General features: G+C 49.3%; 5 protein-coding genes across 5 annotated transcripts; 2 read left to right on the forward strand and 3 right to left on the reverse strand.

The window, feature by feature from the left end:
- FOBCDRAFT_2175 (tRNA synthetases class II (A)-domain-containing protein) lies at positions 1–3,062 on the reverse strand. Its single transcript, XM_031181239.3, has 2 exons — positions 420–3,062; positions 1–369 (listed from the first exon to the last, which is right to left on the reverse strand). Exons 1-2 carry the CDS (start codon positions 2,976–2,978, stop codon positions 193–195), a joined length of 2,736 nt encoding a protein of 911 aa, XP_031042007.3. The 5' UTR covers positions 2,979–3,062; the 3' UTR covers positions 1–192.
- Positions 3,063–3,835: 773 nt separating this feature from the next.
- FOBCDRAFT_2180 (uncharacterized protein) lies at positions 3,836–4,876 on the forward strand. Its single transcript, XM_031181242.3, has 2 exons — positions 3,836–4,099; positions 4,182–4,876. The coding sequence occupies exons 1-2, from the start codon at positions 3,955–3,957 to the stop codon at positions 4,694–4,696; spliced, it is 660 nt and encodes a 219-aa protein (XP_031042010.2). The 5' UTR covers positions 3,836–3,954; the 3' UTR covers positions 4,697–4,876.
- A 22-nt stretch (positions 4,877–4,898) lies between these two features.
- FOBCDRAFT_2184 (uncharacterized protein) lies at positions 4,899–5,794 on the reverse strand. Its single transcript, XM_031181243.3, has 3 exons — positions 5,616–5,794; positions 5,429–5,557; positions 4,899–5,377 (listed from the first exon to the last, which is right to left on the reverse strand). The coding sequence occupies exons 1-3, from the start codon at positions 5,709–5,711 to the stop codon at positions 5,102–5,104; spliced, it is 501 nt and encodes a 166-aa protein (XP_031042011.1). The 5' UTR covers positions 5,712–5,794; the 3' UTR covers positions 4,899–5,101.
- A 1,010-nt stretch (positions 5,795–6,804) lies between these two features.
- On the reverse strand, positions 6,805–9,789 carry FOBCDRAFT_210793 (uncharacterized protein). Its single transcript, XM_031181245.3, has 4 exons — positions 9,528–9,789; positions 9,297–9,455; positions 7,305–9,245; positions 6,805–7,250 (listed from the first exon to the last, which is right to left on the reverse strand). Exons 1-4 carry the CDS (start codon positions 9,553–9,555, stop codon positions 6,907–6,909), a joined length of 2,472 nt encoding a protein of 823 aa, XP_031042013.2. The 5' UTR covers positions 9,556–9,789; the 3' UTR covers positions 6,805–6,906.
- Positions 9,790–10,680: 891 nt separating this feature from the next.
- Positions 10,681–12,318, forward strand: FOBCDRAFT_210796 (uracil-DNA glycosylase-like protein). The gene is made up of 2 exons (XM_031181246.3): positions 10,681–11,289; positions 11,346–12,318. Exons 1-2 carry the CDS (start codon positions 10,940–10,942, stop codon positions 12,100–12,102), a joined length of 1,107 nt encoding a protein of 368 aa, XP_031042014.1. The 5' UTR covers positions 10,681–10,939; the 3' UTR covers positions 12,103–12,318.
- Positions 12,319–13,553: the final 1,235 nt, after the last annotated feature.

Consider the following 13,553-nt stretch of genomic DNA (forward strand, 5'->3'; position numbering starts at 1 on the left):
AAACCAATGTGCCATCAATGGTGTTCTTTATTCATCGTACTCTCTTATGGCAATGGTAAATGGCCATGCCTATTTAAACGCTCTATATCCTTTCTTTTGTCTGACCAGATCCCCGACATTACTCCCAGGTGAATGAACAATCATGAATTCCCATTGAGCAGAGTAGAAACACAGTTATTTGTTCTTCAAACTTTACAGCTTCAGCTTTTCGTTGAGCCACTTTGTCGCAGTCTCAACACCTTCGTCAATGTTCTCAGGCTTAGTGCCCTGGCCTTGTCGTACAGGCTCCTTGCCGCCCGATCGGCCACCAATAATCTCCGACACGGAGGCAGCCCATTGCTCAGCAGTGACGCCCTGAGAAGCAAGGTGCTGAAATAGTTAGTCAGTGTATGCAATACTAATTATAGGGGTAGACTTACAGTTCCAACGTAGACACCATGAGCAACGGCACCCTCCTCCTTGCTACCAGCAAACAGGTAAACAGTCTTCTCCTTATCCTTACCCTGATAGTGCTTGACCACATCAGGCAGGGCTTTGCTGCCGGTGGCACCAACGGGCAGGCGGCCAACGAACCACTTGGCATCCTTGTTAGCCTCGAAGTACTTCTGGACAATATCAAGCGCAGTCTTCGACTCGGCCTTCTGGCGCTTCTTCTGCTCAGCAGTCACAGCAGCAGAAATCTTTTGGAAACGCTTGTTGAACTCGTCCTTTGTCAAGGTCGAGATTGTCAGCTGGCTGAGCTCCACAGATACGGCCTTGACTTGAGCCTCCTTCTCAGGACCGAACGGCAACTTGTCGAGAGCATCAATCTTCTTGGAGAATTCATCAGCCTCACGCTGAACCTGGTGAGCAGCTTCACCAGTGTAGGCAATGATACGGCGAATACCCTTTGCGATACCACTCTCCTCAATAAGGATGAGGTCCTTAATCAAACCGGTCTGCTCAACGTGTGTACCGCCACAGAACTCAACACTGTACTGACGCCATTCCTTCTTCTTGGGGTCGGCGAGCATCTCATCGATATCTCTGCCGATGGAGACAACACGCACAGGATCGGGATAGGTCTCGCCGAAGACAGCACGACAGCCCTCAATCTGGCGAGCAAGCTCCAGGTCAACCTCCTTGGAAAAGATCTTGTCCTTACGGCGAATATATGCGTTCGACATGTCCTCGATCTTCTTGAGCTCCTCAATCTTGACGCCAGTCTTGTGGGAGAAATCGAAACGGAGCTTCTCGTTGTCCACCAAAGAACCCTTCTGGTTGACATCATCACCAAGAACCTCCCGTAGGGAGTGGTTCAGAATGTGAGTACCGCTGTGGTTGTTGCGGATAGGAGATCGGCGCAATTCATCGTATTCGCAGATAACCTCGTCACCGGAGGATAGTGTACCATACTCGATATAACCGCTGTGTAGGATATAGCCACCATAGTTCTGAACATCAAGAACCTTGAACTCGGCGACATCGTCAATGACGATACGTCCAGTGTCAGCGACCTGACCACCCGATTCGGCGTAGAAGTTGGTCTTGTCGATCAAAAGACCCAGAGCAGTCTTCTCGGGGACGTCCTTGGTCGACTTAAGGAAGGATTGGCCGTCGTAAATGAGTTGGACCTTACCCTTGGTGTCACCCTGAGCAAACTTGGCGTCATCGTTAGTTCGCTCAACCTTAAGATCCTTCTCGAGCTCAGAGATTTGGTGCACATTGAGCTTGGAGAAAGTCTGAACAGACTCCTTGACAGCCTTGCTGGCCTCACGAGCCTTGATTCGAGCAGCCTCAACCTCAGCATCGTCAATCTCGAGGCTTCGCTCTTCAGCCATCAATCGAGTAAGGTCCACGGGGAAACCGAAAGTGTCATAAAGTCGCCAAACAACATCACCCTCAAGCTTCTTGGAGCCGCCCTTGGTGGCCTCGGCAGCATACTTCTCGAACTGAGCCTCACCACGATCCAGAGTGCGGGCAAAAGCGACCTCCTCTTCATCGAGAATCTCCTTAATGTCTTGCTGCTTCTTGACAAGCTCGGGGAATTGCTCGCCCATCTGGTCAACAAGCGCAGGCAAGATCTTGGAGAAGAAGGCGCCGATATCGGCGTTGAAATACTTTCGAGCATATCGCACACCTCGTCTTAGTACACGTCGGACAACATAACCTCGGCCGTCATTGTTGGGAACAGCGCCGTCAGCGATGGAGAAAGAAAGGGTTCGGATGTGATCAGCAACTACACGGTAGGCGGTATCAATGCCATCGGCATCATCCTTGCCATACTTGTCGGTGTAGGGTCGGGCGCCAGTGACCTCCTGGATCTTCTGGAAGAGAGGGGTGAAGCAATCGGTGGCGTAGTTGGAAACTGTATCCTGGAGGGCAGAAACCAGTCGCTCGTAGCCCATACCAGTGTCGATATGCTTGGCGGGGAGAGACTTGAGGCTGCCGTCCTTTTGTCGATCATACTGCATGAAAACGTTGTTCCAAACCTCGACAACCATAGGATCATCCATGTTGACGAGACTGGCAGCATTGCGGCCTCCACCGACCTTGTCGTAGTGAATCTCACTGCAAGGACCACAAGGGCCTTGGTCACCCATCTCCCAGAAGTTATCCTTCATGTTTCCAGGAAGGATATGATCCTCGGGAACACCAACCGAGAGCCAGAGCTCCTTGGCCTCCAAATCAGGCTCCAGCTTCAACTTCTCGTCACCCTCGAAGTATGTAACGTAAAGACGATCGGGGTCCAGACCATAGATCTTTGTCAAAAGCTCCCAGGAATATGAAATAGCCTCCTTCTTGAAGTAGTCACCGAAAGACCAGTTACCCAACATCTCGAAGAATGTGTGGTGATAGCTATCCTTGCCGACATCGTCGAGGTCGTTGTGCTTGCCACCAGCACGGATACATTTTTGACTGTCGACAGCGGCCTTGAGGCCGGCCATAGGATCGGTCTTGCCAATGGTGCCGAGGAAGATGGGCTTGAACTGGTTCATGCCAGCATTGGTGAAGAGCAGGGTAGGGTCATTATGAGGGACGACCGATGAAGAGGGGACTGAAGCAGAAGAAGTCTTGTTAGCGATTTGTGAGTCAGAGGGAAGGAAAACAAAGTAAACAGTGGTATTGAGGAGATTCGCCTCGAGAGATTGGATATAATTTCAATATCTTTTAATGCAGTGAGACGTAGTGCCCGCGCTATCGCAATCGCATACCAATTGTGTGACCCCTCTGCTCGAAGTACTCGAGAAAGGTCTTGCGCACGCGCGCAGCGGGCCACTTGAGCTCCGACTCGGCCATGGTCGCGCTGGAATAAGACCGACGTAGAATAAAAAAAGGCAATCTCTTGTTAGTCGCAGTCCTGAAGATATTCCGCGCAGGCGCTGCAATGATTGTCGGCCGTGGAGGAATCGTCGTGGTGGTAGTGGGGGTTTCTGATTGAAGATTGTGGAGGAGAAGTTGATGTTGCTGGGGTCTGAGTTGGAGATGGAGTTGCTGTGGCGGCGTAGGCGCAGGCGGAGGAGGGTAGAAAGTTCTACAAGAATGAGTCAAGACCGAGACGGATACATAAGGCCCACGCTCTCCCGCGCCGATAATCGTCCTCAAGCTCCGGGGCCTACAGCGCCGACTCCAACGCCCGCAACCGCTGAAGCTCACTGCAGTATTTCCGTTTCCGCCCCTAGTGACACTCGCCCGATTGATGCACGCCCACATCAAGGGCAACCAGCAATTCTAGCCTCGAGAGACAGAGGACAAACCAATCCCTAGCCAAGAAAAAGAAGCCCGTCGCCTTCACGCAAAAGACAAGTCAAGACTTCAAAATTTCATCCTCGCCACGTGTGGTTGTCAGTGTCCTTCTCCGAGCCGTTGATTCGACGTTCAGTCGGATAGTCCAGGTGTTGAAGGGTTTAAAAGTCCGCCATTTTAGGCCTTGGTGGACTACGAATTGACCACTGGTTGAGTCCCATTGCGATCATGTTACAATCCCCGTCATCTTCCGCCCCAGCTACAGTAGCTGTAGCCGAGGGGGTCGATAAGACAAGAAGATTGCGCCGAAAGAGAAAGGCAGAGACACAAGATAATGAACGTCTTTCTAAACGCTTGAGTCTCCTTAATCTGGGTATGTTTTATTCTTCTTTCCTAATCGTCACATTGTCCTTATCCTTGCAATGCCCATGAACTAACACCCATCGTGCCTACAGAACAGAGCGGGAACAAGTTATACGTCCCTGTCGAACAACCAACAACCTCGATTTCTTCTGCTGCTCTAGTTCCTACCCCTTCCAATGTTGCTTCGAATACAGTTCCCGATGAGACCATGCAATTAGACGATTCCAAACATAAAGTGTACATCTACAACATGGATGATGAGCTCTCCTCCGATAGCGACAGCGATGACCCGGGCAAGCTTGTCTTCCTACCAGATATCGAGAAGCATCTGCGCGCGAATCGCATCCCCCCATCGGTATTAGCTAACAGCGAGGGAGAGCTAGCCGGCATGCAGGTAGTGCTGTATAGTGATCCCAAGTCGTTGACGGTGCCAGAGGACAAAGATAGTGTGCGCAAGGCCATCATCGAGTCGAGAAATCGCACAAGAGAGCTACAGCGGTTAGAAAGGGAGGGTAAAACGGAGGCCCCAACGATACAGGACGCCACATTGAATACTGTTATTGCCACGAGTACGGACGACGACCCAGACGCGATGGACTTGGACTAGAGGATGGGAACCGTATATGACGCCCGATACACACACTTATATATACCCAAGGCGACTGGCGTTTGTTTACTGTGAATTGGAAAAGAGAACCTGGCAAGAGGATGCAAGAAAACTTAGGACCTCTATCCTAAGTGATGAAAATACTTAGGTAAACTTGTTATAACTTAGATCAGATATTTTTTGGCACCCTGATTTCACGTCGGAAGTTTTCTTGCTCCCAAGAGCCTGGCGCTTGAATGTCGGCATTTGCTTGTATTTCTATGCTAGCTACATTTATTGATTGACTTTCAATTTCATACTGTCTCACGTGGCCGCCCAGCGACTTCTGAACCGTTACATGGCTCAAGAATCAACCATCCATGCATATATGCCTCTCAACCGAACCTTTCCAGCGCCTAACATCATTTATCGCGGAGGCGGAGGCCCTGTTGGAGGAGCATAATAGTCTGCCGGTCCATCGGCCTGTCTCTGCTGTCCTTGCGCCGGGTCGATCTTTGAGGCATTCGGGGGTTCTTCGTACATGGGAGGTCGTGATGGGTCATAGACTGGTGGAGGAGGCATGTTATGCATGGGATATCCGCCAGGCTGGGCGTAGTTGCCAGGAGGAGCGTAGTAGTATCCGTTAGGAGGATATGCGTAACGGGGATCGACCTGAGCCATCATGCGCCTACTAACAAAACACTGCGGAGGGTTAGAACTGGTGTTTGGATGTGTATCACAGGTGCGACTTACTCTATGATATGCTAGTGGTCGTAAACCCTTTTGGATTCTCTTCTTTGCATGCCAATATCCTCCGACGATCCAGAGTGTAAAAAGAAGTACAATCACGGCGAGGATAGTCCACTTGACGATATATCCCTCCTGTTGTCGAGTTAGCATGCGCAACGTGAACGTACGAAAGTTAATGATGGATGCTTACTCTGCTATACCACCAATAGACATCATCGTCATCGGTGAAGTACTCGGAAGTCTCATCGTCCCTGCGCTCAAGCGCATACCTCACAAATCTCGCCATATTGGCGATAAGAAATCGTTCTTTAGAATAGGCTGTTGCGTGTGTTTGTTGATTTTGAGATGGATGGAATCAACCGAGTACGAGCTACGCTGAACGGTACTCCGAGGTCCGTACAGGTGATTGATTGGAAGTGCTCTCCTCCACTAAAGTTCACAGTTGCCAAGGTGCTAGGTGCCAGGTGCCAGGTGCCCGAAGGATGCGTAAACAACCCCCAATCGCAGGGATAAATGAATGGATGTCAAAGTTAGCACTTGTGAAATAAAAAAGAACGGCCCCCAGTGAATAAGAAGATGAAGGGTCGAGAAAGAGACTAGAAGGCGTTTATTAGGAGGATATGCTGAGAATTCCAAAGGGAGAAGGTTGGTTTTCACATAAAGGCCCGTCGTACAAATACGACTCCCCCCCCCTTCGGTTTCGTTTTAAGCGGGCGCTCCAGTGTACAAAGGCAAGACAAGAAAGGGGACAGGAGGGGGCGATAGCCACTGCCAGTGCCTTTATCGTGCGTAGACGCGACGATCTCTGCGGCAGAGTTACGTTACGCTCGACTCCTCAAGTTTCACAGGCTGACAGTGGCAGGGTTGTTGTCACGTCCCAGCGGCTACGAGCCTAAGACAAGCCACAGAGCCGAAGAAATGCACCACCCTCATTGTCTCCTACAAGTTTATCGCTACTCCGTTAAGATGATCATCTTTGAATAAGGTAGCGACTAACTAGTCTAGTCAGCCCCTCAGCTTATTGACGGTGAGGGTTGCTGTGAAGAATCCTTCACTAGGAGAATAAGACTCTGCCATAATAAGAATCACAAGCCCTGCATATAAATGAGACTCAGCAGTGAGTATTACTGTACATATCATGCTCAGTAAACTGTGAGACGGATCGATCTACATCCGTACTGTATTAGCGTATGACAAGGAGCCATCGGCTCAGCCTCGTAGCTACTTGAAACATCTCGTCTTTTCTTGCATTTCCGAAAAGCCACTGAGAAGTAAACACGGACATTCCGGCCTCGTTCTATCATGCACGCTCAGCTCCTCTAGTCGTGCAAAACTCAAAGACTTCACTTTGATGTCAACAATCGTTACACTTATGCATGCGAGGTTGCAACTATAAGTTTATCAAATTCTGGCAACCAATCCAAAGACGCCATCGCTCTAATGCTATTAACGAGATAAACAACCACGCTGCTTCTGAGATTCTACAAAACTACGCCTCCAGCGGCTCCCCAGCCAGCAAAGTCGGGACCTGGACCATCGAGACGAGGGTTCGGGGGGAGGCCTTGCTCTCTTCTTCGAGCGTCTTCTGCTTGTTGATGCGCCTGTTGCAGCCGCTGTCTCCACCATAATAAGAAGACAAGTGAAAAGGTGACGCCAATGATCAGGACGCTTTCTAGTACACCATCGTCGTCATCTGTTCCCTGTCCATCGCCGAGAGCACCATCGTATAAATCACCTCCGGTGTAATGCTCCTCCTCGTAGTATTGGTTATCTTCTCGCAGGAAGTTGGCGATCCACTCGGAGAATGAGCGATCCTTCTTAGGTTCTGGAGGCTTTGTAAGTATGTACCTAGGATTTGTATCTGACAAGAGAAACTTACTGGGCTCATCCTGGATCGAGTGAATCGGTCCATGTGTCAGTGTGTTCCAAGCGCTTCGAAGGCGAAGCTTCAGGAGACTCAAAGTTACTGGTAGATATGCCTCATCGTTTACCTCCAGGGCATGATCGTAGTATCTCTTTGCGAGATGGAAGTCTTGTACCAGACCAATGCCGTTTTCGTGCATCCAACCGAGGTTGAAAAGTGCCTGTGCGCTCTGGGAGTAGTCGGAGGCTCCGGTGTAGCACTGGACAGCCTTTGTAATATCTTCTTCAGTACCAATACCATGATAATAATAATCACCCATCTTGACCAATGCGTCAACATTAGACTGTCTGGAAGATCGCGTCCAGTAAACAAGAGCAAGAGATGGGTTCTTGAGAAGACTACTCTTCTCTCGGGGCTGTCCAAGTAATGACGAAATGGAAACCCCATTTTGAACAGAATCTATCATGTAGGCAACATTTGTCTGGGCCTTCTCGTAGCCCTGCTCAGCGGCCAGAAGATATTCAAGGAATGCAAGTTCGTAATCGTTAGCCTCGTAAGCGTCGTTGGCGTCACCCCATGATGACACCAGGGGCTCTGCCTTCTCGGCAACGCTCTTGTAATACGTCAAGGATGCAGGACAGTGCTTCTCTCGTCCAACACCATGATGGATCATCTCTGCAATGTAGTAGTGGGCTTCAATGTTGCCGTGCCTACCGGCGAGTTCAAAATAGTTGTTGGCAATCCTGACATCTTCCTGGCCACCCTGGTCCAGGTAAAGTTGACCCATCTGCACCAAGGCTGGGGCATAATCCTGATCGGCAGAGGACTTGAAGAGCTCCATAGCCCTCTTCACATTCTCTTTTTGACCGTAGCCATGAAGCATCATTAGACCAAGACCATGTTGTGACTGAGCATCATGTTGTGTAATGCCACGCTCGAACCACACCTTCGCCCGCTCAAAGTTCTGAGGAACGCCGTCGCCTCTCAAATACATCTGACCCAAATACCCAGCAGCCTTACTGGCAATCTTCTCGATTCCAGGCTTCGGGTTCTCGCTTAGACGGCCGTCCTTCTTCCAGTAACGTAATGCGACCAGAACAAAGTACTTGCGTGCTAGGTCAACATCTCGTTCCAGGCCTCGTTGGCCGTCATAGTATATGCGTCCGAGGTTATATGAAGCCTTCGAATCGCCTTTTTGAGACATAAGATCCAAGTACTCAATCACATCATCTATGGCGGCATTCGCATCAGAGCCAGGGCTAGCCTTGAATGCGTTCATGCCTGAGCTTGAAGCACTCGCTCCTTCTCCGTAGATACCTCCATCGTCATCAGAAATTCGCCATGACTGATGGATCCAAGATCGACCACCAGGAGGGCCCGCTCGGTACCAAGCAATAGCCTTGTCTGCGACACGCTTGTAATATTTCACTGCCGCCTCGCAATTCTTCGTCGTGCCAATGCCAGCATGATGTCTAAAGGCCGTTGCCATCTCCGCACGAGCATTTCCACGAATAGCAGCAAAGGTATAGTAAAGAAGCGCCTTAGCTTGGTCACGCTCTACAACGTTACCGATCCCGGTCGAATAGTAGACTCCTAGCATATACTGGGCTGTTGAATTTCCATAGACAGTTGCAAGTTGATGGTAGTTGTTGAAGGCCACCTCCAAGTTCCTTGGGTAACTATAATTGCCGAAGAAGTTTATCTCGGCAAGTAAGTAGAGAGCATCGGAATTGTTTTGCTGTGCGGCCTGTTCGAGAAAATCAACCGCTTTTGCGACAGCGCCGTTGACAGTGGTCTCTTGGGATTGCGATGGGGCTGTTGCCGGACCAGATGGAATGGCTTTAAGTATGTAACGCAGAGCGGTTCCGACGAGTCCCGAAGGTCTTCGCTTTCGGCGATGTAAAGGTTGAGGGGCTTTGGTAAGTTCTATTCTTGCTGCATCGACCAGTTCCGCGCCTAGAAGCTGTCAGTGTCTTTGCGCCTTGTTGGTGGTGGAAATAATCGTACCAGGTTGCGGGCCAGCAGGCTGACTTTGATCGACAACGACGTCGGTCTTGGGAGAAGCGATATATTGATTCTGTCCAGCTCCTTCAAGGTTCTTATCCTTATATGTTTCGTCATAATGTTTGACATTTGTGCCGAGTCCTGTGGTTACCTGCCAAAGCACTAATAAAGAAGTCAGCAAGCCAAATTGACAGCTGTCGCGTGTTACAATAAGGTACGAAATGGTTGACTAACGGAGGACCCAGACTATCGATTGACGCATCGTTGGCAGCTGCTATGTGCCGGAAAGGTCAATTCTGCTATAGAGCATGGCTATAATGCAGAGTAATAATTTGGTGAGGCCAACGGTGTTGGAGTTACAAGCTGTCCAGTTGAGGTCGGAGCTTGCATGAGGTAATGCGGCAGCCCAGAAGGGAAAAGCGCTGTACTGTACGGCTGATGATTAAGCAACATTGGCCAGGAGCCGACACCACTCTACGACCCTATTACATTCGTTCAGCACCAGGTGATGGATGAATGACTATGACTTTTGTCTTTGCATTATACGAACTGAACCCCAATTGGAACCTGCCTTGATTCCAATGCACGTGGTACCCAATAAGCACTGCACGAAATCAGATTGGCTCTCTACCTACATAGGGAGGTATACTATGCACCAACCATTTGAGATTTCACAATCGCATTTAAAGATCATGTCCAATCAGCAGAAGCACAGCAAACAGTTCGGCTTGAGCAGGCTCATAGACTCACGGAGGAATAATTTCTAATGATGTTGTTAAATCTATTCGAAAGATAGTATGGCAGGTGATAAGTTTGCTTAATATACTATCCGTATATAGCCCTCAGGGAATAAGAAAGGTTCTGACATTTTAGGCAAGGTGCCCAAGACAACTAATCTAAGGTATACTAAGTCTATCCTAAATTGACCTGAGTCTTTTTGTCATTTAGAATAGAGATCCTAAGTTTTATTCTTCTGTAGGAAGCATACAATCTTTCCATGGAGGGGCTCAGAGCAAACCAAATTCACCGCATACCTACGCAAAGACTATCCGAACTTGAGCAACTATCCGTTGCTTCAGTTCAAAGAGCTGTGATCTGCCGAAACTCTATTTGATAGCCACTTTCAACAAACAGAAGCAATTATACTCAAATATCGCTTCGGCGACTGCCCACTTTGGAGTTATTCGACCTGATGCCTGGTAGACTGACGGCGTGGCTTGCTAGTGCTGAAGCTATCCTAGGCCCCCCAACCACTCAGAGTTTCAGGTCCCTGCAGTTAGTGTCTCTCCAAGCCTCCTCAACGCGAAAGTCACAGGGACCGCGTTAATGGCTGGGAGCTAGCGCGTTTTACTTAACGCGCTTGCATTTAACTAACTTGCATCACCACTTTAGCTCGAATTCTCCCAACGATACTCTTCTCATTTCTACGCATTGCACTACCACACATATCAGCATATACTTGCAATACTCACGGTTTCCGTCTTTGCTTTCGTGAGTACTGTATTTGTGTAATTGGCTTGTTTTTGTATCAATTGCCCAGAATTCGTTTCGTTCGAGCTCTCGTCACAAGAGTCCCTCCCTCGTATCAAGGGCTCATCGTGCATCCACCTCTTCCCACCATCAGTCTCCACCTACAAGCTATCGCCATGTCGACCCTCAAACGTAAAGCAGGCGCCTCAGCCGGGAACGATTCGAAGAAGCCTAAAGCTAATGGCAACATTGCCTCTTTCTTCGGAGCAGCTCCTAAGCCTACTGGTACTGGTGCTTCTGCTCCCGCACCAGCCGTCAAGTTTGATAAGGCCAAGTGGGTGGCTTCCTTGAAGCCAGAGCAGAAAGAGCTCTTGCAGCTCGAAATCGATACTCTTGACGAAAGCTGGTTGGCGCATCTCAAGGATGATCTTGTTACAAAGGACTTCTTGGACTTGAAGCGATTCTTGGATCGGGAAATCAGCTCTGGTCGCAAGGTGTTCCCACCTAGGAACGATATCTACTCATGGTAAGGACGAACTATGTTTCTACCTGCGGTGGCAGCTCCTAACCTATGGCTTATAGGTCCCGTCATACCCCTTTCAGCAATGTCAAGGTTGTCATTGTTGGTCAAGACCCCTATCATAACGATAACCAGGCTCACGGATTGGCATTCTCCGTTCGACCCCCAACCCCTGCACCACCCTCGCTCAAGAACATGTATATTGCTCTGAAGAAAGACTATCCTACTTTTGAGCCACCACCAAACCGAGGAGGTCTTCTCACCCCCTGGGCAGACCGTGGTGTTCTCATGTTGAACACCTGCCTTACAGTTCGAGCCCATGAGGCCAACTCGCACTCCAATCGAGGATGGGAGAAGCTCACACAGCGAGTCATTGATCTAGTGGCGCAAAAGAGAACAAGGGGTGTTGTTTTCATGGCCTGGGGAACACCAGCCGGCAAGCGAGTGCAGAAGATCGATCGCGTCAAGCATCTTGTACTACAGAGTGTCCACCCTAGCCCTCTCAGTGCTTCCAGGGGGTTCTTTGACTGCGGTCACTTCAGAAAAGCCAATGACTGGCTGGTTACACGATATGGGCCTGAAGGAGAGATTGACTGGGCACTCGGACCTGGCACTTCCACGAAAGCTCCAGCGACGGAAGCCGATGCCAAAGAGGCTAAATCTGCTGAGAAAAAGGCTGAGGCCATTGAGAAGACTAAGCCTGAAGTGGTGAAGAAGGCTGAAGAGGACAAGGAGAACGATGCTTTCGACGAAGATGAGGAAGCTCTCGAAGAGGCCCTTAGGTTGGCTGAGGAAGAGGAGAAAGAGAAAGAAAAGTAGTGTTGAAAGTGTTCAAACTCGGAGTGGATTTGTGTTATGACGGCGTTCAACACTAAGTGAAAGGTACATGGCATGCAAGCGTTGGGACAGCTTTTCAACTATTAAGTTTTCGGTTCCGGGTCAGGGATCAATGTAGGATCAGCCTCGGGAATCTAGGTACATGGATATTGGAAAAGGTTTATAGGATGGATGAATACGGAATATTATGACGCTCAATACGTGATCCTCACCTGGTGCAACTCCCCACAACCTGACGCATAAAGTGATAGATTGTTTCGGAAATCAGGGCGCGGCCGGAAGGGACAGAAAGTTCCGGTTTGAGGCAGATCCTTAATATCTGATGCTCAACACTTTTATCGTATCATGTTCACGGTCAAGAGAAAGGTCCGTGTTTAAGAAATTGTCAAGGCATCCCCACTGTTCAGCCCGCCGAACTGGTCTCATCTGGGTATCCTTTTCAAAGGCGAAGGCGAAGCGGAGGAGACGTTTTCGTTTCGAGAAGAATGAGGCGATCTTGTCGTCTCTATGTTTGGTAAAGGATACCGAGGTACGGATACATGAGATTGATTATGTTGGTGTGAAATATTGTAGGTCACTCCAGGCTGCCATCTTGTACGAGGAGCTGAGCCAATCAAGGCAGATACCGGTTCTTCTAAATATCGGTGGCCTCTGAGCATATATTTAAGGAAGAAAAAGCATATGTTAAGCTGAGATGAGCTTTGGCGGCTAGGGTTCCAGGACTGTCATGAGGCAGATCACGGATCCATGACTGACAACGGGAACAGCCTCTGCACTGACTTATACCATTGGGTCATTTAACCCAAGGGACTACAATCAGCAAGGGTTTCGATAAAGCTGAGACAGGTTGTAAAATCTACATTCCAGTTTGGAAGACATCAATCTGACAGTAGAGCCTCACCTTAAAGTTATACTGTGCATCACAATTCATCTGCATGTCAAACATGTAAGTTATTTTTCGCCATCTTGCGTAAGTAAATGCCAACTCATCACGTCGATCTCGGAAACTCTTGCCAGACAACCACTCAAAAATGCTTCCAAGCAGCGGCTTCGCCTGGGGAGGGTGGGATGAGGATGCGCTGGCGATGCCAACTCACACCCATGAGCCCCGCGGATGACCAAGCTACTGGTAAAGGTGCAGCCATTGGACCACAGCTACAGAAGCTAGGAAAGAAGTCAGAATGGCGTCTATATTTGGACGCTTCAGAGCCAAGAAGCCTCCATGTTCGTGATCCAGAACCCGTTGTAAGCGAGAAGTTCCTGGCAAACATGGAATATCCCAGATGAGAGATCAGCTCAACCATGAGCTAGAGCGCAAAGAAGTAATTCAATCGGCCGAGGGCGACTCGATATGGAATAAGTAAGGGAAAAAGACAGATATTGCCTCTCATGACGTGGAGTTAGGCTGAAGACTGCTTGATAGCAGCGCTGTT

This window comes from Fusarium oxysporum, chromosome I (genome assembly GCF_013085055.1).
Source record: "Fusarium oxysporum Fo47 chromosome I, complete sequence".
NCBI classification, from domain to species: Eukaryota; Fungi; Ascomycota; class Sordariomycetes; order Hypocreales; family Nectriaceae; genus Fusarium; species Fusarium oxysporum.

Excerpts from the sequence above, each read along its gene's own strand:
- FOBCDRAFT_2184 (XM_031181243.3), bottom strand. The coding sequence starts at position 5,711 with ATGGCGAGATTTGTGAGGTATGCGCTTGAGCGCAGGGACGATGAGACT. Across the intron at positions 5,558-5,615 it reads TCTATTGGTGGTATAGCAGA|GAGGGATATATCGTCAAGTG; the intron begins GTAAGCATCCAT and ends ACTCGACAACAG. Across the intron at positions 5,378-5,428 it reads GACCACTAGCATATCATAGA|TGTTTTGTTAGTAGGCGCAT; the intron begins GTAAGTCGCACC and ends AACCCTCCGCAG.
- FOBCDRAFT_210793 (XM_031181245.3), bottom strand. The coding sequence starts at position 9,555 with ATGCGTCAATCGATAGTCTGGGTCCTCC. Across the intron at positions 9,246-9,296 it reads GCCTGCTGGCCCGCAACCTG|GCGCGGAACTGGTCGATGCA; the intron begins GTACGATTATTT and ends GACAGCTTCTAG. Across the intron at positions 7,251-7,304 it reads CTCGATCCAGGATGAGCCCA|AACCTAAGAAGGATCGCTCA; the intron begins GTAAGTTTCTCT and ends CAAAGCCTCCAG.
- FOBCDRAFT_2175 (XM_031181239.3), bottom strand. The coding sequence starts at position 2,978 with ATGAACCAGTTCAAGCCCATCTTCCTCGGCACCATTGGCAAGACCGAT. Across the intron at positions 370-419 it reads ATGGTGTCTACGTTGGAACT|CACCTTGCTTCTCAGGGCGT; the intron begins GTAAGTCTACCC and ends TAACTATTTCAG.
- FOBCDRAFT_2180 (XM_031181242.3), top strand. The coding sequence starts at position 3,955 with ATGTTACAATCCCCGTCATCTTCCGCCCCAGCTACAGTAGCTGTAGCC. Across the intron at positions 4,100-4,181 it reads CTTGAGTCTCCTTAATCTGG|AACAGAGCGGGAACAAGTTA; the intron begins GTATGTTTTATT and ends TCGTGCCTACAG.
- FOBCDRAFT_210796 (XM_031181246.3), top strand. The coding sequence starts at position 10,940 with ATGTCGACCCTCAAACGTAAAGCAGGCGCCTCAGCCGGGAACGATTCG. Across the intron at positions 11,290-11,345 it reads AGGAACGATATCTACTCATG|GTCCCGTCATACCCCTTTCA; the intron begins GTAAGGACGAAC and ends TATGGCTTATAG.